The 25222-nt window shown below is 45.2% G+C and overlaps 1 protein-coding gene across 1 annotated transcript in view; it reads right to left on the bottom strand.

Annotated features, from left to right (window-relative positions):
* BCAS1 (brain enriched myelin associated protein 1) overlaps positions 1–24844 on the bottom strand; it is a 35500-nt gene extending 10656 nt beyond the window's left edge. Inside the window, exons 1-8 of the mRNA XM_062505081.1 lie at positions 24773–24844; positions 24601–24682; positions 16202–16692; positions 11192–11344; positions 10449–10493; positions 8641–8781; positions 4491–4526; positions 4037–4237 (exon numbers count right to left, since the gene is read on the bottom strand). Of these exons, the coding sequence (XP_062361065.1) occupies positions 4037–4237; positions 4491–4526; positions 8641–8781; positions 10449–10493; positions 11192–11344; positions 16202–16692; positions 24601–24682; positions 24773–24841 (1218 nt within the window). The 5' untranslated portion in view covers positions 24842–24844. The remainder of the gene's footprint in view (positions 1–4036; positions 4238–4490; positions 4527–8640; positions 8782–10448; positions 10494–11191; positions 11345–16201; positions 16693–24600; positions 24683–24772) is intronic.
* Positions 24845–25222: the final 378 nt, after the last annotated feature.

Genomic DNA, 25222 nt, shown 5'->3' with positions numbered 1-25222 from the left:
AGGAATTTGCACTCCAAAGCAGAATTATGATTATTTAAAACACAATATTGACACTATTAATTGCTGAAACCTGGCCTTGGACACTTCCAGAGATGGGGCAGCCACAGCTTCTCTGGGAATCTGTGTCAGGACCTCACCTCCCTCACAGGGAAGATTTCCTTCCCAATATCCCAGCTAAACCTCCTCTGTGTCAGTTTGAAGCCATTCCCCCTGTCCTGTCACTTGCTTGTTCTTATTTCTCACCACATTCTTTTCTTTGGACTCTGCCACTTTTATTGTGAACAATATTTCCTGCTCCCCTTTGCAGCAGTTTTCCTGTGTGCTGTTGTCATCTACCTTTCTGAGCAAACAAAATCCCAATTTATTTAGTCCTTCATACAGAAGCCATCCAATATATTTACTAGGTATTCTATTACACCTTTTAGTTCTGTCATATATTTAAGTTTCAGGGGACTCCACATTCAGGAAGGGGACTCACCACGGACTCCTACAGCAGTGGGAGAGATTTGGCTTTGTTTCTGACTCCTCTTTTGTGGAAAAAAACCAACATTTTGGGGGTGGGGCAGTGGGGAGAAGAATGATGAGGGAACAAATATTCCTTATCCCTGGCTGCCTGGGATGGCTACAGCACATCCCACTTCCCCATGGAATTGTAGATTTAATTTATATTTATGAACAGCTTTGAGATAATCAATCTATAATAATCTCACTCTGGATCTCTGCCTGTTCACACATCCACGCCATCAATTCCCCATCTATTTGCTGGAAGGAAATGGTTCAGAGCAGAGGGGAGGCAGTGGCTCAGTGAAGCAGAGCTCAGCTCCTGGGATTTCATGGCTCCAGAGGGGCAGGTTGGGATCACGCTGCTGCGTCCCAAAGGAGTTTTGGCTCTGCACTGGAACTGGTGGCACAACCAACAAAAGCACCCTGGAGCAAATGCCAACCTCCAGAAAGCACTGCCCACTTAAATTAGGCTTAGTCAGCTATTCAGAGTCTGAGCTGTGTAAAGTATCAGGGATTTCTTACACATTTCTTCAGGAAATTCTTCTGCAGGACAAGGGGGAATGGCTTCACACTGAAAGAAGGGAAATCTGGGTTGGATGTACACAAGAAATTCTTCCCTGTGATGGTGCTGAGGCCTGGCACAGTTTCCCAGAGCAGCTGTGGCTGCCCCTGGATCCCTGGAAGTGTCCAAGGCCAGGATGGACACTGGGGATTAGTGGAAGGTGTCCCTGCCATGGCAGGGGTGACACTGCATGGGCTCTCCAAGGTCCCTCCAACCCAAACCATTCTGGGATTCTGCTTCACCCAGTAATTAACCAGTTTGCTGTTTGCACATCAGTAAAAAGAACATGATTTTCCTGCAGTTGCACGGCGAGAGCTGCTTAAAATTCAAGATTTTTCAGCAAACACATCTGCTTTTAAAGACAGATCCCAGAGCAGTCTAAATAACTCTGCCTTGATCACCTTCCACCCTGGCCTGGCCTGCTTTGATCAGATAAATGTGAAGCATCATGTTTCTCTGCCCTGATCAGATCTCTACGAGGCCTTGAAAGCAGCTTTCCAACACAAATATTGGAAATTGCCCACTGTAATTCCCTATTAGTATTCCTTCTGGGGGGAAAAAAAAAATAAAAAAACCCCAACAAACCAAAAACGCTGGCACAGCAAATATTTGAGTAGCAGTTCTGAAAATTCTCATGAAAACTGATCAGGAAATGGGGCAAATACAAAGGGGCTGCCAGCTGAGAAGCTGAATAAGGAATTTTTCATTTTCCCTTTCCATATTTATTCATCTGCAGGCAGAGCAGCAGCATTAACTGCCACGTGCTGACAGGCACTTCATTAGCTGCACTTTGAAGTGAAAGCTCATCAGAAGATGGATATTTAAGAGACTGCCTGCAAAGAGAAGCTGGAGCTGAATCCTGGATCTAGTGAGCGTTGTGGCTGCTGTCTGCGAGTTCAAAAGCAAAGCTGCTCCTGTCTCTGAATTCTCCACCTATTTGAGCTTGGATTCTCTTTTCTAGCAACAGGACAGTGCATTGAATGTGCCAGAAAAAGATAAATTCACTACAGAACACCCCACAGAATCTTCAAACCAAGAGGAGTTTGAGGTTTGTTGCCTCTCCTCATTTTATTTTGTTTTGAGCTGACTGGATCACTGGGGTCTTTCACCAAATAAAATATAAAATATTATTCCCTGCCAAGAAAACTCAGTAAAGCAACATCAACCTTTTACAGGTAAGGGATTCAATGCTCAAACACGCAGAGCTTTTTTTTTTTTTTTTTAATTTTTAGGACCAAATTGAGTTCTCTACCGCAGTTTTCTGGAGGGAATTTCTGCAAAAACATTTGGTCTCAGCATGATCCCAGACCCAAGAAGTTCTAAGTAAGCAGAAAGGAGCTCATCTGACAAAGTTCAGATTTCACAGGCTATTGCAATTCAGTGCATTCGTGTAACTGCTTTAATCAGCCCTTAATATTTCTGCAACAAAATCTGCTTGGAGTGGTAGAGAACTCCCTACAAAACTTTCTATGCCCTGACATAAAGAGCTGAGGGTGATGCAGGGAAAATTAAACCCAGCATTATCAACCAACAGCAGTGAAAAATAATTTTGGTCCAAGGTTGCTACCCTGAGGTGTGAGAGACCCCAGAGCTGAAGATTTTCACAGGGTTTGAGGTGCTCGGGGCCCTATTTTAACTCTGAGGTTTGGGGAGCTGCTGTGGGCAGAGCCTGCATTATACAGTAGTAAAAGACATCTATTATTAATTTGGGTTAAAATTTCAAAATCAAATTTTGAAATCTTACCAAAAGCTTATCAGATTAGTATTTTAAACTAACCATCACCACTGAATTCTCCCCCACAGGAGTGATCTTCACTATTTTTCTGCAAGAAAAATTTTCCCTTCTTGCGTGTTTTATCTTTTTTTTCCCAAAGACCTTCATAATTCATTATGAAATTTCTGGTTTCAGACCAGATTTATTGCTGTTTTACACTGAAACTACACCCAGCAGCCTGCCAGTAGGCCTCTTCATTCCTTTATTTCATGTGTTCAGCACACATCCTGCTTCCCAAATAAATTTAAATCCTGGCTTTTTCAAATAAGCCAGATCAGAAAAGGAGGTTTCTGTAACAACAACAGTTGCAGAAAAAAACTTCCCTCTCCCTCTTCCCAACTTTCCTCTCATTCCAAGCACCTGATTCATTCAGTTCCCTGAGAAATTCAGTCCCAAGTGGCAAATGCTTGAAGCTTTCATTATTTTCAAGCGTGTTTGCTCTGTAAATATCTAAATATCTCATCTCTCTTTTCTTTTTTTTTTAACATAAATAAAATATCCAAATAATTAATTTATTTTAAATATTGGATATTTGGAATATCTAATATTCCCACTGCAGCTCCAGTGGGAAAAAAAAAAACAGCTAAAGAAGCTGCAGGAGCAGCAGCCACTCAGGGGCATCTGGGTGTTTGGAAGCAGCAAATTTCTGGGATTTGAGTTTGAGAGGAAGCTCAGAAAAGCAGTTATTCAGCATCCAGTGACTCAGTACAGTTTCATACAGCCCTGGTATGAAATGAAATTAAGAATGAATAAACTTCACCTTCTAAACCATAAAGACAGTGGAAACAGGAACTTTGGTTTTAGAGTTAGCCCTAAATTTAGTTAAAATCACTATTGAACCTGAGGAACAATGTATCTTCCAAGGCAAACTTCGACCCCAAATTAAAGACTGCTCTGCTCTGTCACAGAACATTTTCTGTTGGCAAGAACACACCCACCTGATCCCAGCTTTTCAGATATTTAAAGCAAAGAAACGAAATGAGGTTTTAGAGCTTTATCTCTACTAATGATAAAGAACACTGCGATCTCTAGGGCATACTGAACAGAAGAAAACAGCATTCCTGATTCCATAAAAACCAGGAAAGCACCACAGATCACTTCATGCTGCTGTTGAACGCGCAGGAACTTGGCTGCTTTGCTGCACCTTGGAATTAATTCCAGTCCCTGCAGGACTGCCCAGCTCCCAGCTGCAGTACCTTTTTCCAGAAGAGCTTGCTCAGGGGCAGGGGGGTGGCCGAGCCCTTGTCCTTGGTGGCCTCCCGGGGGGATTCGGTGGTCACTGCCTGTGCAGGGGCCGCGGCCTCGGGTGCTTTCGGGTTCTGCTTGGCCGGTGGCTCTTGGGAGGGAGGGACATTTCTGTCTGCTTTCACACAGGTGACAGGAGGCTGCTCAGGGCTCTGGGAATAAAAACCGCGTGGATATTGCGGAGAATAAATCCAGCACGCTCGGGCATCACCTGGGGCAGGTGAGCACCACCCCACCCACTCGGCTGCATCCTGCCTTCCGTCCCTGCCCTTCCTTGAGCAGAGGAAGCAGAAGACACAGCAAACCCAGAGCACAGATAAAGAAATGAGAGCGCTCAGAGACCCAACGTGCCGGTGAGAATTCCCCTTTTCCCACATCGCAGATGATTCCACCCCCGCTACTCACTTTGGTGTTGGTTGTCTGCTGGGTTTCTTTTGCAGCCTGAAGGGAAACAAAACACAAAGATGAGTCTGTCTGAGGCAACGGCAGCACTGCAGCTCCACAGGCCAGGAATTGTCTGTGCCACCAATTATTTCATTTTTAGTGAATGTGCGTGCAAGCCCTGGCTCCTGCAGCCATGGAAGCTGATCCTTGGGAAAGTGGAGGCTGCTGGAGGGAACGGCAGGTCCCACCCTTGTACCTGCACCAGCCTGGTGCTGCGTTCTCCGTGCCTGGAGTCCTCAACTTGTTCTTTACAAATATGTATATTGATATATGTATTCCCCTATTCACGCTCCCATTCAGCTCAGGTAAGCCAGCACAGAGAATTTAAAGGTATGAACAGATTTTTCCATGTCTGAGCTTGCAGTGCTCAGGGACACCAGAGCTGGGTGTTTTCCACATGGGAATCCCACACCATCATCAGGGATGTGTTCCCATCACCTTCCAGAAGGAGGCTTGGATTTCTGGGATCCAAAACACAGCCGGCACACGAAATCCTGGAAACCCAGGCAAGGAACAGCCCTGGCTGTGCAGCTCGGGCAGGAGGTTGGTTCCACCCATCCTCTCCTCTTTTTGGGCATGAGGTGGGATTTCCTTCTGCAAGAACATTCTGTGATGGGACTCCTGATTTCATCACAAACCCAGGAGGATCCTGTTAAATTCCTCCTTGGCCAGGGATGTTACCCCCCATCTGTTACCCCTCACCCAGCACAGCTCACACTAAGAATTACCTGAGCTGAATAAAAATAAAAAAATCATCCAGCAGCCTGGCACAGACTGTGGGAAGTTCTTGACAGAATATTTTGCAGGGGAGTTATTTTGCAGGAGCCAAGAACTTTTTTTTTTTTTTTTTTTTTTTTTTTTTTTTTTTTTTTTTTGTGGTCAGCTCTGACAAACAACATCCAGAACAAGAGGTGAGAACAAGGGTGAGGATGCCATGGGCTGGTTTCAGCATCAGTGCTGGAAATGAGGGATTCTCCCTTCTCTTCCAAGGGAAAATCCCATCAATCAGCAGAGTTACACTGCAAAATTAGCATGGAATGCAGGGCCAATGTGCATGGATAGGAAGAGCATCACAAGCTGCTTTGAAGTCACGATTTTGTGACACAGGAGCCTGAAAAACAATGTTTTTGTTAACTCACAGCCAATGTAAGCTGGTTTTCGGCAGAGAAGTGTATTTTGCAGAGAAAGCACTGTCAGAGGAGACAGAAGTGTTTAAACACTAATATATCTATTAAAATAATAGTTTCAGCTAAAGGAATTGGTCATCTCTTCATCCAATTCATACAGCACGGAAAGCATTGCAAATTTAAAGATATAAATGATATTTTAAATTGTTTGTATTTTTTTTTTTTTACTAGAAGTGGTAACTCCAGGGCCTGCCTGTCACATCCCTGCTCTGAGCTGGATTCCCACTTTTTATCAGCATTACAAGCGAATTGTTTGCAGTATTTTAATCCCTATTCTTGATTTCTAATAGGTCATAAATAATATCTCAGTTCCTGCTTCTGTGTTTTGGATGTGGGAAGAAAACTGTGAAAATAAACGTAGAAACAAGAAAAAGATATTTTTAAAATTATATTTTTTAAGAAGGATTTTACTGGTGTAAAAATTTACTGCTGTTGCATTCCTTCAAGATAAGTGTTGTCATTCCAGACAAAAAACTCCTGAAACTTCCAGTCAATATTCCAGGGAATTTTCTCACTACAACTTATTGCAAGATTAATTGTTGGAACTGAATCTTAAAAATTGCCAGCCAGGTTTGGTTTTTACCAGGAAGCCTTAACTCATTATGAACAAGTAATTAATATTTTAATTTTATTAAGAAATGACATTGGGATCTCAAATTTAAGTGCAAGAACTGCACGCTTTATTAATTTGGAATATTATTCTTACTTCAGTAATATGCATATGACTTTTTTTTTTCCCCTCAAAAATGAGGCATTGGATTTAAAATGTATTACAGAATGACCTATGGCCTTGATTATAAAGCCCCCTACTCACCAGAAATTCCACGTGGGTGTCTGGAGGGAGAATTAAAGATTAATTATGTTCCTCCTCCACTGGAAGGGTCTCTGCTCCTGCATTCTCTGGGCTAAAAGGCTGCAATTCTCTGCTTCCCTGCCATGATTATCTTCAGAGAATGCAGAAATCCCCAAATATAGAGCCTGAGACCAAAAGCTTTTGGTGATTTTTGGGTTTTAATATAAAAGCTCATGCCCTCTGAAACAGCCATTTGCTTGACTGTGCATTTTAAGCACTTTTTACTCATCGAATCCAGACTTTTTTTCCACTTCAAACTAAAGTAGAACTAAAATAAATTAATTTTCTTGTATGCAGGGAGAAATCCCTATTTCTGCAGGAAATTCCATGTTCCAGCCTCCTCTGTGCTCTATCAGATGCCCCAAAATGCCAATTTTAGGCAAGTTCTGGTGTACATTAATGACATCAACCTGAACTGTGGCTGGGCTCAGCTCCCAAACCCCCCTGCTTTCAGGCTCTGCTCACCTCTACACAATTCATTGTTTGTCAGCACCTCTGATTTTAGTTTGGTTTCTAGTGGCTGGGGAGGTTTAATCCGTGTTAGTAACGGGGAAGGAATCTCTGCAAGAATCGTTACAGGAATTGTTATAGGAACTGTTATAGGAATTGCTCCAGGAATTGTTCCAGGGATTGCTGCAGGAACTGCTGCAAGAACTGATGCAGGAATTGTTATAGGAACTGCTGCAGGAATTGTTATAGGAACTGCTGCAGGAATTGCTCCAGGAATTGTTATAGGAACGGTTGCAGGAACTGTTGCAGGAATCTTTGCAGGGATCGTTGCAGGAATTGCTGCAGAACCCCGAGCTCACAGAGGGCCCAACGAGAGGAACACTGCAGGTTCAGGATGTGCAGATCCTGCAGGGGAAGAACACTGCAGGTCAGGATGTGCAGATCCTGCAGAAGAACACTGCAGGTTCAGGATGTGCAGATCCTGCAGGGGAACACTGCAGGTCAGGATGTGCAGATCCTGCAGGGGAAGAACACTGCAGGTTCAGGATGTGCAGATCCTGCAGGGGAAGAACACTGCAGGTTCAGGATGTGCAGATCCTGCAGAAGAACACTGCAGGTTCAGGATGTGCAGATCCTGCAGGGGAAGAACACTGCAGGTCAGGATGTGCAGATCCTGCAGGGGGGGAACACTGCAGGTCAGGATGTCCAGATCCTGCAGAGGAAGAACACTGCAGGTCAGGATGTGCAGATCCTGCAGGGGAACACTGCAGGTCAGGATGTGCAGATCCTGCAGGGGAACACTGCAGGTCAGGATGTGCAGATCCTGCAGAGGAAGAACACTGCAGGTTCAGGATGTGCAGATCCTGCAGAGGAAGAACACTGCAGGTTCAGGATGTGCAGATCCTGCAGGGGGGGATCACTGCAGGTTCAGGATGTGCAGATCCTGCAGGGGAACACTGCAGGTCAGGATGTGCAGATCCTGCAGGGGAACACTGCAGGTTCAGGATGTGCAGATCCTGCAGAGGAAGAACACTGCAGGTTCAGGATGTGCAGATCCTGCAGAAGAACACTGCAGGTTCAGGATGTGCAGATCCTGCAGGGGGGGATCACTGCAGGTTCAGGATGTGCAGATCCTGCAGGGGGGGATCACTGCAGGTTCAGGATGTGCAGATCCTGCAGGGGAACACTGCAGGTTCAGGATGTGCAGATCCTGCAGGGGAACACTGCAGGTCAGGATGTGCAGATCCTGCAGAGGAAGAACACTGCAGGTCAGGATGTGCAGATCCTGCAGGGGAAGAACACTGCAGGTCAGGATGTGCAGATCCTGCAGAGGAAGAACACTGCAGGTTCAGGATGTGCAGATCCTGCAGAGGAAGAACACTGCAGGTTCAGGATGTGCAGATCCTGCAGAAGAACACTGCAGGTCAGGATGTGCAGATCCTGCAGGGGGGGAACACTGCAGGTCAGGATGGTTTCCATCCCCCCTGGCACAGAAATGCTCTCCAGGGATTTCCAGAGCTCTGCACATCTGCCCAGATGTTGGGGAGCTCCCCTTTCCCTCTCTGCCAGGAGCCAGCTGTGATCTCTCAGGGTTCTGCTCCTCCTGGAGCTTCATACCGACCTTGTGCCTAAAGAGTTTGCTAAAGGTGCTGTGGCCCAGCCTGGGGCTCTCTGCCTTCTTTTTCTTGGCTCCTTTGGAGGGGGATTCTGCCGCTGCCTTCGGGCCAGCCTGTCCCCCAGGGCCCTTCTCCACCTTGGAGCCCTTGTGCACAACAGCAGGTGCAGGTGAGCGTGTTATTTATCAGATATTTGTGTTATCAAAGACATTATTCAATCACTCACACACGTGGGATTAAAGGAAAATATTCCCTTTTAGCCTTGGACAAATTGTGGGGGTTTTTTTGTTTGTTTGTTTGTTTTTCTGAGTGATTTCTCAGCTCTCCTCAGAGTTTTCTTTACATGAGCAGTGAAATAAAAGCCAAGGCAATCCACCTGATTCCAGATTAAACCATGACTTTCCCTCTAAAGTCTCCACTAAACTGAAACCTAAATCCCACAAACTTCTGTCTTTTCAACTCATGAAGAAGTGATTAGGATTTTTAATTTTAAAGCAGACAAATATATAAATCTTTGGAGGAACCTTCAGTCTTTTTATTGCAGCATAATAGGGACTTTAAAACATTTTATATAATGCATTATTTAGGAAAAGGGCAGTGTGAATATTCATTATATGCACTGCCTAAAATATTTCAAGCTTGCATTAATGTCCTTGAAATTAATTAATTAATTAACTGTTCAAGGTCTCAGGCTTTAAAGCAGGAAGATGCCTTTGATTACCTGGCATGGAGGAGGATGAAGGATTATTCCTTGCTAATTCTCATGGCAAAATTGGGAACTTGGGAAAACTTCACGTGTCAAAGCTTTACCTTTAACACACTTAAATTGTTTTTTGAGGTAAAGACCCCAAACACTATTTCCTACCAGCAAAAAAATCTGCAGTTTTTCTACCTGGAAGCTGATACACCTAATTTCCTTTTTATTCAAGTACAAATGCCATATCAGATAAAGGAATTCCCAGTAAAGAGAACTCCCACTTAATCTCCTGGAAGCAGTTTGCACATCCTGCAAGTCACCTGGATTTGTTTGCCCTGCCAGGTGTGCCAGCAAAGCAAACCCACCCAGAATATTTGTGTCCCAATTACAGCAGCAGTCACCTGGCACAGGGGCAGGTGACAGAGTCAGGGATGGAAATGGGGTTAGTTCCACCCAAACCAGATTGTTTCCATCCAAACTGGATAATTTCCATCCAAACCGGATTATTTCCATCCAAACCGGATGGTTCTCCATCTCTGGGAAGAACTCAAATCTCCCTGAGACCCCATCTGATGATTTTCAGAGTTATTCAGAATTATTAAGAATAATTTTCAGGTTGATCCTCAATGTACTCACCAAGAGTGCTGCAAAGACTGACCACTGAATAGGACAAAATAATAAAAAAAAGGAGAAAACCCCAAAATGTTGTGATTTTGGTTAATATCTACATGGAAAGAGCACATCCATTCTTAGGGTTTTATTCCTTGTTTCTTAATAAAATTTTTTCAAGGCACAAAGAAAACTGTTCTATGAGCAAACGGAACATTTTTGTGGACTCAAAGTTTTCACTGAAATTTTAGATCAAGGACAAGTCAGAGAAATAACCAAAAGTGTCACCTATCATCACCAAGCTCGCAGAAAACACCAGAGATTTTGATTGTAATAGATGATATTAAGAACTGCACTGTTTAGTCTCTTCCTTTTCAATTTATCCAGTGGAAAAATACTTGAAATAACTTTAAATAATGGCATCAGTCGGGGAAAAAACCCAACAAAATGAAGAGGAAATCTCTGTGTGAAAAACACCTAATGACCAGTGAACCAGGAACTGCCTACCTTGTCTTCAGAATCACTTTTGGCTTCAGCTTTGCTTGGGGAGACCTTAAAAGAATTTGAGAAAAAAAAGAGTCACTGAACCCAGCCTTTCAAAGGATCCAAAAGATAAGTTTGAAATCAGCAGGTAAATACAAATACTGCTTCCCTCAAGTGGGGAAATTTTTAATACAAATATTCCTTGAGAACAACGTGATGGCTAAAATGAAAAACACTTGGATTGAATATTTACTATTCAAGCTTATAATCAATTAATAAAAATGAACTTTTAGAGGATAGAAATTAAATAGAAAATCTTTGAGACAGTTAAAGATTGTGAGTATCTGTGGGGAAGGGAAGGGAAGGGAAGGGAAGGGAAGGGAAGGGAAGGGAAGGGAAGGGAAGGGAAGGGAAGGGAAGGGAAGGGAAGGGAAGGGAAGGGAAGGGAAGGGAAGGGAAGGGAAGGGAAGGGAAGGGAAGGGAAGGGAAGGGAAGGGAAGGGAAGGGAAGGGAAGGGAAGGGAAGGAAAGGAAAGGAAAGGAAAGGAAAGGAAAGGAAAGGAAAGGAAAGGAAAGGAAAGGAAAGGAAAGGAAAGGAAAGGAAAGGAAAGGAAAGGAAAGGAAAGGAAAGGAAAGGAAAGGAAAGGAAAGGAAAGGAAAGGAAAGGAAAGGAAAGGAAAGGAAAGGAAAGGAAAGGAAAGGAAAGGAAAGGAAAGGAAAGGAAAGGAAAGGAAAGGAAAGGAAAGGAAAGGAAAGGAAAGGACTCACCAGTGTTCTGAGGAAGCTCATGACTGAGCCCTGTCCTGCAGCCGCCTGGGCTCTGTCCTGCTCTACCTGTGCCCTGCCAGGTGCTGCAGCAGCCGGGCCCTCTTCACCTGCAGAGTCCTGCCCGAGCTCCTTTTGGGTGCACTCATCTATCTCCTAAAAAATACAAGGGGGCAGAGATTGCTCGGTGCCAGCTTGCCCGATTGCCAGCGGAATGCAGAAGTGACTTTTGTGACTTGCTCAGAGTCACAACAGCAATTCCAACCATTCCTGCCCAGCCCACGGGCTCAGAACAATCCAGCATTTATCCCTCTCCTTCCCCTGGTTCCTCAGAGATTCAGCACTTGCTGCTGCTTGGGGGAACGCTCTTTTCAGCCACAACAAGCACAGGGCGAGTCCCAAACTCCACTTTTATCTTTTCAAGGCTGAACTTGTGAAAAATGGGAGTAATTGCTGAGATTTTGGCCTCTGCCAGCTGAGTGCACCATACAAAGATGGCTTCTGATTTTGGCTAGTTTGCCACTCCAGGAATCATTTTTATCTCTCAAACATGAACATGACACACATTACAAGAAGGAAAAAGGCAACAAATCAAAGTAATTCCCCTTAGCCAGATGGAGCTGCCTTTTCTCTTCATGGAATTACAGTTCCCAGAGCACCAGAAAGTTTTCCAGTGCTCACATGCAATATTGAAGTACTTGTTTTCTGATTAGACACCTGGACAAGGTTCTGGTTCTATAAAAAAAGTTCTTGAATTAGTTTTGGAGAGTTTGGCACGTCTCACACTGAATTTACCTTCCATTTTGGCCACTTTTACCTTGTGCCTGCACAGGTAAACTCAACAAAAGTCAAAAGTGTGCAGGAGAGAGTGACATCAAAGAGTGTCTAAGTGACATCAGGAGTTTTTTCCCTAACCAGCCCATTATAGCTCAGTGCTTATTTTGGTGGGAAAAATTAGAATAAAAGCATTCTAAAGAACCTTTCCCTGCTCTGGGCGATTAAAGTAGCACAATGATTGTACAGAATGGGTTTCTTTATGTCACCAGTGGAAGGAATGGACTTTACATGTTTTAAAACTTCAGAGGGATCAGGACAGCTGGGCATGGGGTGGGCATTGCCACCTCTGGGAACACAGGGAGTTAAAGTACACACACTGGAATGCCAGAGGGGACTTCTGTGCAATTCCCCACCCACCAAATTTTCCAAGGAAGCAGCAGAGCACTGCTGGAATGCCCAGCAGGCTGCTGAAGGGTCTCTCACAGCACTTTGTGCAGCTGCCAGCCCCAGAGTGGCCCCAGGAACAATGTGTCCCATGCAGGACACGCGTGGCCATGCCAGCCCAGGGGTGGCATCCACAGAGCTCTGGTGCCATGGAAAATGCTGGCTCTGCTCCAGGGGTTCAAGGGACAACTGAGGCAGGGCAAGGAGGAGGCTGATGTGGTGCAAAACAAAACCAGCTTCACAGCCCAAGTGCTTGGTGCCACCAAACTCTTCAGTGCCGGATGCTATCAAGAAAAATAAACAGATTTAATAACTTGTTTGAATTCTGGAGGAGCCCAAGCCCTGGCTTTGGGATGCATTTCAGGAGAGAGCTGCACACAGCTGTTTGCAGCACCTCTGCCTGATCCAGGACATCTCCCTGACAAAGTCACGCTGAAGAGAAAGCCACTGGAGATCCTGAGAACTGGGGCCATCCCAAAATCCCTGAACTCCAGCCTCACAGAGATGTGCCCATTCCAGTGTATATTTTAACTCCGTGTCCTGTTGGCACTGCCCACCCGTCTGATCCCTCTGAAGTTCAAAAACATGTAAAGTCTATTCCTTCCACTGGTGTCATAAAGAAACCCATACTGTACAATTATTGTGCTGTTTAAATCACCCAGCACAGGGAAAGGTTCTTTAGAACACTTTTATTCTATTTTTTCCCCACTAAAAATGACCCTGTCCTTCTCAAGGATCCCTCTCTGTGATTCCCAAGCCGAGGCTGCCCTTGGCTACAGAGAAGGACTCAAATCTGCCCTTGGAGAGGGGCTGTGATCCATTCTGTGCTCCCATGGGAATATTCCTGCAGGAAGAGCCCAGGCTCGGGCCATCAGCACAGAAATCAGGCACACAGAACGCACAGCCCTACAGAATCACGTTTACAGAACCACAGAATCACCACAAAAGCTCCTGTGGCAGCTCCCTGCTCAAAGCCCTGGGGGTAAATAATGAAAGAGACCCCAGGAATAACAGAGGATCAGTATTAGGAGTTAATAGATGCTATGGAAATGTTCAATTCACGTCTTTGAAAAGCTAAATTTGGGGGTAATAAACACCTTAAATATACTGTAGTTTCAGTTCAGTCATCAGGAAAAAAAAATCCCAAACATATCAAAAGAATGTATTCCTGCCAGCACTTTTGTTTGCATGAATCATGGCTCAGTGAAACATTTCAGGCATATAATTTATCTTTTCTTTGGCTTACATAGTAAATGCTTCATGAATTCATGAATTCTGCCCTTGTTTTAATTATGCTGCTCTCTGAATGTAGTTTTGTAGACCACAAAAATAAAGAGTGGCTCAGCAAACACAGAATGTTTGTGCAGCTCTTAAGCTACAACTGTGGAGCCTCTCTCTTACTCACCAGCAACGCTGTTTGTTTTGTCTTGGCACTCAGTGCAGGGAAACTTTGCTTTTAGCATTTACAGATACTACAAGTCATAATCCACAAAGGAAAAAAAAAAAGAGAGAGAAAAAAGGAGCTGTTGGCAGCAATATCTTGATTTTTAGTATGATTATTTGGTAACAGTTTGTAGTTACTACAGTAACAGTAATTAAATTAGGCTTGGTCATTCTCCCATCCAGCAGGAGAATTGGAACTTCAGAGGGAACAGAAGGCAACTGTGCCGCAAGGCAGAGCCACAGCCTTTGTTTTAGGGATCGAGTTAAATTTGGCAACACATTGCAGTGTTTAGCTGATGCATTTCCCCCAGAAAAGGTGCTTAACTCCTCTCTGCCCCCACCATATATTCCTTTTCGCATCTGAAGAGCCAAAGACAAAAGTACAGAAAAAGACAAAAATTCAAGCATAAGGTTAAAATTCCTCTCCCTGTGATGCAGATCTGTCACTTTTTTACACACTGATCCCTGATCTTGTGAGTCCTCAGAGATGTCCATGGTGCAGCTTTAAGGACACACCTAAGAGATGTAGAGGATTTTTGATAACCAGACCTGTCCTCAGGAATGTTCCTGGGTTCCAGAAAGCTGCTGGGATCCTGCAGACACTCCCAGACAGACCCAAGAGCACCCACAGCTCAGCAGTGCCTGGGATTTTCACGTTATTCCCATCAGGGATCTCCAGGACGTGCATGGGCACAAGGGGACTGGAGCAGAACTGCAAATCAGTCGGAATTAATAAGAAATCCAGGTGTTACTGATATAATAAAGCTTGATCTGGATGAGCAATGCTTCCCTGTTAGAACTGGGAGAATGATTCAGGTTCCCTTCTCTCCCTGATCATGCTCGTACAGCACTGCTTGCTCCCAGCAATGTTTAACTCTGAATTTTAGCTAAAACTGCTCCAAACCATTCTTTCTTTAGACTTTCACACTATTCCTTCAGCAGCACCAGCTGTGACCTTCCACACTCTGTCAATGAAAGCAGTGTCACTGCAGTGACAGCAAAATAAGAAATAAGAATTTGGCATTTAGTGGGAAAAGAGACAATTCCTGCAAGCCATGGGGAAGACTTGTTGTGTGTGATAGTCAAAAATATCTGCAGGAATTGGGGGTGTTGAAAAGCTTCATTCTAAGAGGCTGAACACAGAAGTGCCAGTGTGCCCTGAACAGAGGATTGATTTCAAATTATCTACCCTGTTCTGCTTAGGTGCTGAATGCCTTTATGGATTCTTTAAATGTGCATCCTGAGCTGCCTGAAACACCAGTGGTGGGAGCACTCCTGAAAAATGAAACTCTTTTTTCTTAAAAATGAACCCTCAGAAAAATATGACAAGGCGTTAATTTATACAAGAAATGTGATCTTCAAATTTGAAAAGGTCTAAGATAGAGAAGACAAACATTAAAAATAAAAGAATTTTGGGGCAACTTGCAATGCTGGCAGTGTGAGTAGTGAGTATCTCATGAGTTAAGTACAACACTACCCAAAGGATCAATGATCACCATCTTATTTGTAAGCCTGAATTGGCCAATAAAACCAGTCATTAAATTATTTGCACATTGTTTTTTTCCCTCCTGTTCCTGACATTAGGCAGGGTTTCCATTTGATCACCAATTCCTATTCATCTCCAACAGAACTCCCCCTTCCAGAGGATGGGCTTTTTCTGTAATTAATTACCTGAAAATTAATTTTATAACACTCTTGCTTACATCAGACTCAGTAGGAAGTGACAATCTAAACTCATGTTAACTTTCAACTCCTTTGAGCAGAGTGCTCATTCTGTTAAGATCCATAATTTCTTATATCACATTCTCATCCTCTAAAACCATTTCTAATGAATCACTTTTCCTTGACTAAAGCATCACAACAAACTGGAGTACAAAAATCATTGCTGCATAACATTCCTTATTTTGAGGAATGGGGTATCCAGCACCTATTGCTCGAGAAGCAGGGCTATTTTTAAAATGCACAAAACACACCAAAGAACTTTTAGAGAACCATCCAGTGTCAAAGTCCATGGTCCTAAAGCACAAGAAACTGTTTTAGTTTCAGGTATTTTTGTTTTCATTTGCAGCTGGCAGCTGTTCCTGCCGGCAGTCACAGCTGTGCTGCCCAAACCTTTCGGGAATTATAAATTAAATTAAATTAAACTGGAGATGGGGGTTTAGTGATGAGACAGAGCTTCACTCCTTGGCCACGGGTTCATCTTCCACACCTCTGGGGTGTTTCTGTGGCCACTGCAAGGGCAACACTGATTCATTCCCACCCTTCATGGAGTCATCCCACTCTTCCAACATTCCCAAACGGTTTCATCGGCGAAAACGAACTTAACTGATCATTTATGGAAGCACTTGCCTTGCCCAGCGGGACCCCGTTGGGCGCGCCGGCCGCGACGCTCCCGTTGGGCACGTCCGCGCCCTGCCTTCCCTCCTGGGGGTCACCTCGTGTCCTGCCCTTGCCCTTCTCCAGCTTGAAGATCCTGTCGAGCAGCGTCACCGGCTTGGCCTTTGGGGTGCCCACATCCCGTCCCTCGGGCGTCCCCGCCAGCTCCACGTCCCGCGGCGGGGCCCGGCCCGGGGTTTTATGGCCGCCCTGCTGGGCCGCGGCCGCCCCGGGCCCCTCCGTGGCCTCACTCGGGGCTTTGTTCAGGCCGGCGGCATCGGCAGCGGGCTCTGCAGGGGCTGGAGATGCCGCTGGCCCCTCGGCACGCCCTGGCACAGCCCAGGGCACGGGGAGCAGGGAGCGGGGCCTGGCAGCTGGCAGAGCCCTCCTGGCAGCGCTCCCGCCGCTCGGCTCCGCCGGAGAAACGGCGGCATTGTCCTGGGCAGCAGGAGCCTGGGCATCCGCTGGAACAGAGGGAGACAGGAGTTATCCCCCAGGAATGGGGCACAGGGAATGATCTCCAGCCATGGGGCACAGGGATTGATCCCCCAGGAATGGGGCACAGGGAATGATCTCCAGCCATGGGGCACAGGGAATGATCCCCCAGCCATGGGGCACAGGGATTGATCCCCCAGCCATGGGGCACAGGGATTGATCCCCCAGCCATGGGGCACGGGGATTGATCCCCCAGGAATGGGGCACAGGGATTGATCCCCCAGGAATGGGGCACAGGGATTGATCCCCCAGCCATGGGGCACAGGGATTGATCCCCCAGCCATGGGGCACAGGGATTGATCCCCCAGGAATGGGGCACAGGGATTGATCCCCAGCCATGGGGCACAGGGATTGATCCCCCAGCCATGGGGCACAGGGATTGATCCCCCAGGAATGGGGCACAGGGATTGATCCCCCAGCCATGGGGCACAGGGATTGATCCCCAGCCATGGGGCACAGGGATTGATCCCCCAGGAATGGGGCACAGGGATTGATCCCCAGCCATGGGGCACAGGGATTGATCCCCCAGCCATGGGGCACAGGGATTGATCCCCCAGGAATGGGGCACAGGGATTGATCCCCAGCCATGGGGCACAGGGATTGATCCCCAGCCATGGGGCACCAGCAGTCACGGTGCTCAGGCTGCGCTGAGCTGCTTCTGAGATGGGGAAGAGCACACTCGGGACCCTGGTGCTGCTGCTCATCCCCCAGAGATGATTTACCCCCCTGCCACCCATCACTGAAATCAGTACAATTTTACCCCCTGCTCATCCCCCAGAGCTGAATTTTGCTCCCCTGCACCCTGAAATCAGTGCAAGTTTTACCCCCTGCACAGCCCCCTCTCAGTGTCAGAGTCAGCTACCAGCCCCGTTTGGCACTGCTCAGCCCAGTGGACAGCAAATTAAAATCAGTGATGTGCAATAAAAGCCACCCCAGTAAAACCTGAGGTGCTTATATATCAATTTATCACCCTGCCCCCTGTCAGAGCTAAAGGAACAAAAAGAACAGAGCACCAGGACTGATCCCATTTCCTGGCTCACCAAACTCTGTGCAGTCAGAACTGATTTCATTCATTTTTCCTCTCCTTGCTGCCTGCTCTCCTCAGTGCAGCTCCTACCTGCACTTCTCCTTTGCCTGTGGATTATTTTAAACCTGATTTGAATACTGATAAATGACATCCGAGCCAGGTTTCTTATCCTTACATTTCTCTTTGCATTTTATATTTCTTCTCTTTACCCACAAACTGTGGCTCAGAATCACATTTCCTCCCTCAAAGTTCACACAAATCATTCCATGTGTACATATGTGGCCATCACACCTTGGTGCAAAAACCTTTTTGATTTAGATGTATATTTTATGATTTTATAAAACAATGGTGCTTTGATAACACAGTTGAGGTGAAAATCCCTGGTATGGGATTCACAGACAGGAAAAGGCAGCTCCTGCTTTACACAAGACAAAAGAAACAAGAGACAAAAGAAAAATAATCTTGCTTGGATCTGTTTTGTGGCTGGGAGGCAGAACCACAGATGATGTGGTGTGAAACCCCAATAAAAAAGGGTCTTGTCAAGAGGTAAATCTTACAGCTCCCCCTGAGCTTCAGCTTCTCCTCCCTACTTGGACTGGAATATGGATCTGATTTCCCTGTCAATCATCACCACATTTCAAGGATGAATTTAGATCTATTTAATTATAACCGTGGAAAACTGACAGGCTCAAACCGACTTGCTGAATTTGAACGGGGAAAATTGTCAGTTTCAATGCAAAGTTAAAATGATTTCAAATTATAATTGTAATAGTCTAGTCAATATTATGCCTTTCACATTTTCCTTTAAGAAAAAGAAAACCCCAGATACCAAAAATCCTGACTGAAACATGTCTTCTACACAGCACAGATCTTCAGCTTGAAATTCTTTGAGATTAGGAAAACAGAACAATTTTAGCTCCCAGCTTTCAAAGCCACCCTTTGGCTTCCCACCTCCCCACGGATTCTGGATAATCCCACAAAACACCAGCAGGTCCTGGGCTGATGTGTCTGTGTCCATCAGATTCTGTCCTCCCGAGGCAGCACCCAGGGATCCTGGGCACATCCCTGGGAACAACCAGCAGCAGAACAGAGCCCAGGGCCCAGCCAGGAGATTCCATTTTCCATAACCTTAATTCCATGGCTGAGTGTCCCCACTGCTCCCTGCAGCACGGCCCAGGTTGGTCCTGGTGAGCAGGAAGTGGGATTTTCCATAAACCCCAGGATCATGGAGTGGTTTGGGTTGGGAGGGACTTTGGGGACCATCCCATCCCAGCCCTGCCATGGCACTGTCCCAGGCTGCTCCAAATCCCAGCGTCCAGCCTGGCCTGGGACACTGCCAGGGATCCAGGGGCAGCCACAGCTGCTCTGGGCACTCTTTAAGAAAAAAGGTTTTTTTCCTACAATCCAATCTAAACCCATTCTCTGTCAGTCTGAAGCCATTCCCTGTGTCCTGTCCCTCCATCCCTTGTCCAAACTCTCTCTCCATCTTTCCTGCAGCTCCTTCAGGCCCTGCAAGGCCACACTGAGCTCACCCCAAAGCTTCTCCTCTCCAGGTGAACGATGCCAGCTCTCCCAGCAGAGCTGCTCCAGTAACCTGGGATCATCCTGGAGCCTCCTCTGGACCCTCTCCAGCAGCTCCAGCTCCTACCGGTGCTGGGACTGCAGTGCTGGGATGTGCCAGCATCACCTGCAGGGACTTCACCCCAACATCTGCCAGCAGCAGAGGCACAGCTGACACTGTCAGGGCTGTGGTGACAGCAGCCACAGCTGTCCCCAGTACCCCACAGCTGCCCCTGGCACCCCACAGCTGTCCCCAGCACCCCACAGCTGTCCCCACTATCCCACAGCTGCTCCCAGTATCCCACAGCTGTCCCCAGCACCCCACAGCTGTCCCCAGCACCCCACAGCTGTCCCCAGTACCCCACAGCTGCCAGGACCTGGCTCCCAACTCCTCCCCTTGGATCATTTCTAATGTGCCTTTTGCTCCCTCGTTGTGTTTTGAGCACCAGAGCTCCTGAGCACAACCTGTTCTCCCTGGAAAAGAGATTCCCAGTTTCTGGCCATACATAAAAATGTTATTTCCTGGATTCTTCTTCTGCTGTAAGGAAGTAACTCCACTGGCAGAAATCTTTGGCCAGCAATATCGTCCTGGGATATTTCATGATGTTTCACCAGTTTCAATTTCAATGTCCTGACAGGCACAGCAAAAGTACAAATTGCAGCTGCTCCAGCACCTATTTCAATACTCAGCTGGGGCCACTAAGGATTAGTAGTAGTTTCCTGAGCCTCCTGTAGTAATGTTTGTAAAAGAACTTCTAATTATAGTTGGAAACTTGGGAAGGAAGCAAAAATCAAAAACCCTTCCCCAGCTAATGAAAAGAGAAAGAATATCCACTGGAAAATAATTGTAAGAGATGCTGAACTTCTGCTTTATGTAACAGATAACAAATGAACAACAAGAAAACTGGCTTCAGTATAAAAATAGGGATATAAGCTCAGCATTAAGGAAACCAGCTGAACAAGGAGCAGCCCGTGAACCTATGGAGCTCCTTTTATCTCTGATTATCATGGAGGGAATGGAAGCCCTGGAAAGCATCACTGCCATGGTTCTGTGTGTGTGTGTGTGTGTGTGTGTGTTGTGCCAGCTCCAGCTGCTCCAAGGAAAGTCTCAGAGCCAGAGCAGATCCCACCACCAGTGCTGGGCTGGGCTGAACAGGCACAGAAACCGAGGGAGAAAAGCCTTGAAATTCCAGTGTCTGGGTGAAAAGCCCGTGATATTTTTGTTTTTAAAGACATGCAAGTGCCTTTTTTTTTTTCAGATTTATTCCTCAATCCAGAAGCAGAATTGATAAAAGATAAGCACACCCCCCAAATTCTAGGCCAGGTCTTTGAGCAGATCAAAGCTGCTCGCTGTGACTGAGATGAAAAGCTGCTCTGAAATGAAAATCAATACACAATTTACAGGCTGCATTTCAGGCTACTCCTGCTCGGCCCTTTGCTTTTCAACTCTTGAACGAAAGGCAGTCACACTCCAGATTTGTCTCTCTTTCCCCTTTCCTTCATCAGGGTGTGTTAAAAAGGAAATTGTGGCTACACAGAGTCCCTCCCCTGTAAGGGCACACTCAAGGAGATTCTTTTTCCTCGAATTTGGCAAATTAGACCAATATTTTTTCCTTGACTTAAGCAAAAAAACAGAGAGGATCAATGGTTAATGCAATATCACAGAATCATGGAATGGTTTGGGTTGGAAGGGACTTTGAAGCTCATCTCATTCCTCTGTTTTGAGTACAAGCCAGCCACAAATAAATATTTTGCTTAGCCATGGAATTAGAGCCACACAGCATTTTTTTCTCTGCTGGTGTTCAGATAATCATGGAGAAAATATTTTATAAATATTTTAATTGCCATGAAGAAACCATTAAGGGCTACGAGGCAAAATTTGGCACCAGGAATTCCAGCAGTGCAGGGCAGCACAGGGTACAAGAGCCCTGAATGAATTTCTGCAGCAAGTACTAATCCAAAATAAAACATTCCTTCTTCCTTAAAAAAATAGAGAACACACTAATATCCTTTTGCTATCTTACTCCACTATTCCATGCAAATAAAGTTTATGCACCAAGAATCATCTTGTTTACTACTTTAACTTTCATTGTTATTTACCTACAGACTTCCTGAAATTAAAGGAGATCGAGCCAGCAGCAAGAATAGCAATGATCATTCTCTAAAAACACCCCTGAAATATTCCACATTTCAGGCCTTGCAGGCACAGGGGCTGCTGCAATCAGGATTTCTGTTGGGTTCTGGTGGATAATTTTGGCAAATTTTGGCACCAGGAATTCCAGCAGTGCGGGCCAGCACAGTGGGTACAACTGCCCTAAATGAATTATTGCAGCAAATACTAATCCAAAATAAAACATTGCCCCTGCCTTTAAAAAAAAAATAAAATAAAGAACACACTAATGTCCTCTTGCTATCTTACTCCACTATTCCACGCAAATAATTTTTTTGCTCCAAGAATCATCTCATTTCACTAATTTAATTTTACCTACAGATTTCCAGGAATTAATTAATGGAGATAGGGGGATAGGAGCCAGCAGCAAGAATAGCAATGATCATTCTCTAAAAACACCCCTGAAATATTCCACATTTCAGGCCTTGCAGGCACAGGGGCTGCTGCAGTCAGGATTTCTGTTGGGTTCTAGCAGGATTTGCAGAACGGGATTTACCCTCTGGGAAAAAGGAGCTGCATCTTCACTCAACTTTTCTCCTTTGTAATCTTTTTTAAGTTCTTTGTAATTCCTTTTTTTGGGAGCAGGTGGTTGCTTCAATCTGCACGGAATTACCACCCAAGCCCCGCACAGAACACAGAACTGCTCTGTTTTGTTCTCCCGCTGCATTTCTGCTCTGTGCAGTGCAAACCAGAGACATGAAACTTCACCTGAGTGTTTTTATTACTGAACCTACAAAAAAGTTTCTTTTTTTTCAGCTCTGGCTCCCCCAAAATCCTCACTTTACCCCCCCCCCCCCATAAAAAGCTATTTACTGCAGTATTTCATTTTAGAAATACTACCAACTATGTTTTCCATAGTAATAATTTCTATCACTTTTATTTCTCCAAAACCTGGATTACATTGCACAAACATGGAGATTTCAGTTGTATCTCAGTGATTTAAACTGCTTTTCAAACAGGAAAAAAAAGTTAAAATCCAAGAAACATCGACACAGAAACATCTAATTTTTCAACTTGCTACTTAAACTGATTTAGCAATTACATTAATTAGATAATCTATTTAAGTAAACCAGTCCCATATGCTTCATTTTGCATATGAGGAATAAAATGTACATGTATTTTCTAGGTCTTCAGGCAGTGTAAATCATCTGGCTTTTATTTCCTCCTCAGAACTCTGCTGACTTACACCAGAAAAAAAAAAAACAAAACACAAAGAGAGAGGTTTTGCTGGTAGATAATTGCTTAAAGTGACTTATGGTGGGATGGGCACTGAAATTTGGGCCATGGAACAGAGATTCTGAGCTGTTATCAGAACCATCTTCATGTCCCCACACCAGCTTTTCATTCTTTTAATCTAAATTTAGATTTTTCAAGTGCCTGTGACAGACTGAGTGGGTTCTCTTAACAACAAATCACAAAGTCTTTTTCTCAGCGTTGAATTATAAAGTATTTTCTTTCCTTCTAAGAGCGAAGAGGAATTGTTGGGTTTGAATTATTCTGGAAATAAAAGAAACTGCAGTGACCACGAGAGTGGCTGGGTTTCAGAGCTGTGAACAGGGAATTCAGGAGGTGCTGAAAAGCAAGAAGAGCCACGTGGCTGTGGGTGAGAGCATTTGCCCTTGAATTTGTGGAGAAAACTTCTCAAAACTACTTGGAAACGAGTTTTTAATGGCCAGGCCATGGAGCTGACAGCTGGATTTGGAGGTGGCAGCACTGGGAGTGGGGCTCAGGGTGCAGCTGCACACTGGGGTGGTCACCTGCAAACCCAGTCCCCTCTGACCCCACCCAAACTGGGCTGAACTGGGATTATCTGACAAACATCACAGCCATCAAGTGTCCTGTACTCAGTTCATCCTCAATAATTATACTCAATAATCGTCCTCAATACCCACTCAATAAATACCCTCAGTTTAAACTCGACAATGAAATGTCTGGATTGTTTATTTTGTTAGTGTGCAAGGAAAGAATAACTCGCTGTGCTTTATTCTAAATTCTCTAGAATTCAAGCTGGGGAGCTGAATTTTGTTAAATTTTGTTAAACAGCTGAATTTTGTTATGAAGCTCTCACTGGAGATTTGAGACAGAACCTGCTCTCTCCAGGAAGGGCTGCAACCTCCAAAATGAGAGCAAGGATTTTCCCTGTACATTAAATATTCACTAAGGCCCAGCTCAGGATCAGAAGGGGCCAAATGTAATTCTGATTGAACAACTTCACTGCAGCTTTAATGCCTGCCACTTTCTGGTGCTTTTCCCAGCCAATCACTATTTTTAAATTAAACTCAAGACAGAAAAATTTCCCCATATATATATATATATATTTAATTGTTAATAAATAACTGCTCAGTATCTTTCAAGTAAAAGCAATGCCCCTGCTCGAGAAAACAGGACCAGAAAAGAGAGAATAAGACAGAAATGTTCAGATGGATAAGGATTCTACCATGAATTTCTACATTTCTATAATTTCAGTTGGAAATTGCTGCTGAAAAGATCAGAAATATGGTTCATATAGAAAAATTCAGGGGTGGTTTCTAAGACTTTATCATCCTGTGGATATGAACACGTAATCAGGACATGGATTTTTTATCCCTTTCCAACACATGAACTGCTCTCTTCTTGTAAAACATCTCCTGGTGTCCCCCAGAAACCCCAAACCTCCCTAAGAGTCCATAATCCCCCTCCTGCACTGCTGCATTTTGTCCTTTCCAAGAGCCTAAATTTGGGGTCCTTGTAGCAGCAATTCCCCCAAGGCTTGCTGGGGACACAAATTCCACCAGGAACTCCCCCAGAGCCTGGGCAGGGTTTGTCACAAACCTGGCAGGGACCACCCCTGCCTGGTGATGCTCTACACAAAACCCTTTCCTCCATAAATCACTTTTTTTGGGGGGGGGGCAAGGAAAAACCAAATCCCCAGAACTATTAACCGGAGTCCAGAGAACTTTGGGAAGAATTCCTTATTTTTGTTTTTGTTGTGTTTAAACTCCCCAGCTTCTGAAGAAGCACATTTACAAGTAAGAGCCGAAACATGGCTTCATCCCCTAATTGAAAGCCATGCATTAATATTTATTTTTCCTTCGGTCCAAACCTGCCCCAGGGCACTTCCAACCCCTTCCCAGTCCGTACCTTCACCATTCACTGCCAGGGGAGGGCTCTGAGCAAACACCACAGATCCATTTTGAACACTGTCAGGAGACCCGGGGAGAGGCTGAAATAACAAAGAACCAAGTTTTTAGGACATGGAGGGGGTGAAAATGGCACTGGCAGCAGCCAGGGGAGGTGGGATGGGGTTGCTCACCTGGTAGCTCTTCACTGTGCAGGTGTTGTCATCCTCAGCTTCCTCTGGCACGCTCGGGGTGTTCCCCATAGCTCCTGTGGGAGAAAAACCCCAAATCACCCTTTTAATGTCATTCATAGGAATTCACTGCCTAATTCGAGCTCAGAGGCAGCCAATGGGGCCAGGCTGCTCAAATCCCTAAAATCCCACCTGCCTTCCCAAGGCACCTGCTCCAACCAGTCTGACCCAAACCCATCGTGCTCAGGGCTCCCAGCTGCTCCCCAAAAATGGCACAAAGCAACAAACTTTTCTTGTTTGTGGAGGCAAACTGGCTGCAGTCACACCTGCAGCATTCCTCAGGGCTCAGGGGAGAGCCGCGTGGGGTTAGCAGCAGAACAAACCTAAAATCTCTGCATAAATTTCAGCAGCTTTGATTTAATAAAAGGCAGAGAGAAGGAAAAGAGGCAGCGT

Source organism: Cinclus cinclus, chromosome 18 (genome assembly GCF_963662255.1).
Source record: "Cinclus cinclus chromosome 18, bCinCin1.1, whole genome shotgun sequence".
Classification (NCBI taxonomy): Eukaryota; Metazoa; Chordata; class Aves; order Passeriformes; family Cinclidae; genus Cinclus; species Cinclus cinclus.
Note: the sequence above shows the minus strand (reverse complement) of the source record. Positions and strands in the feature narration are given on the sequence as shown.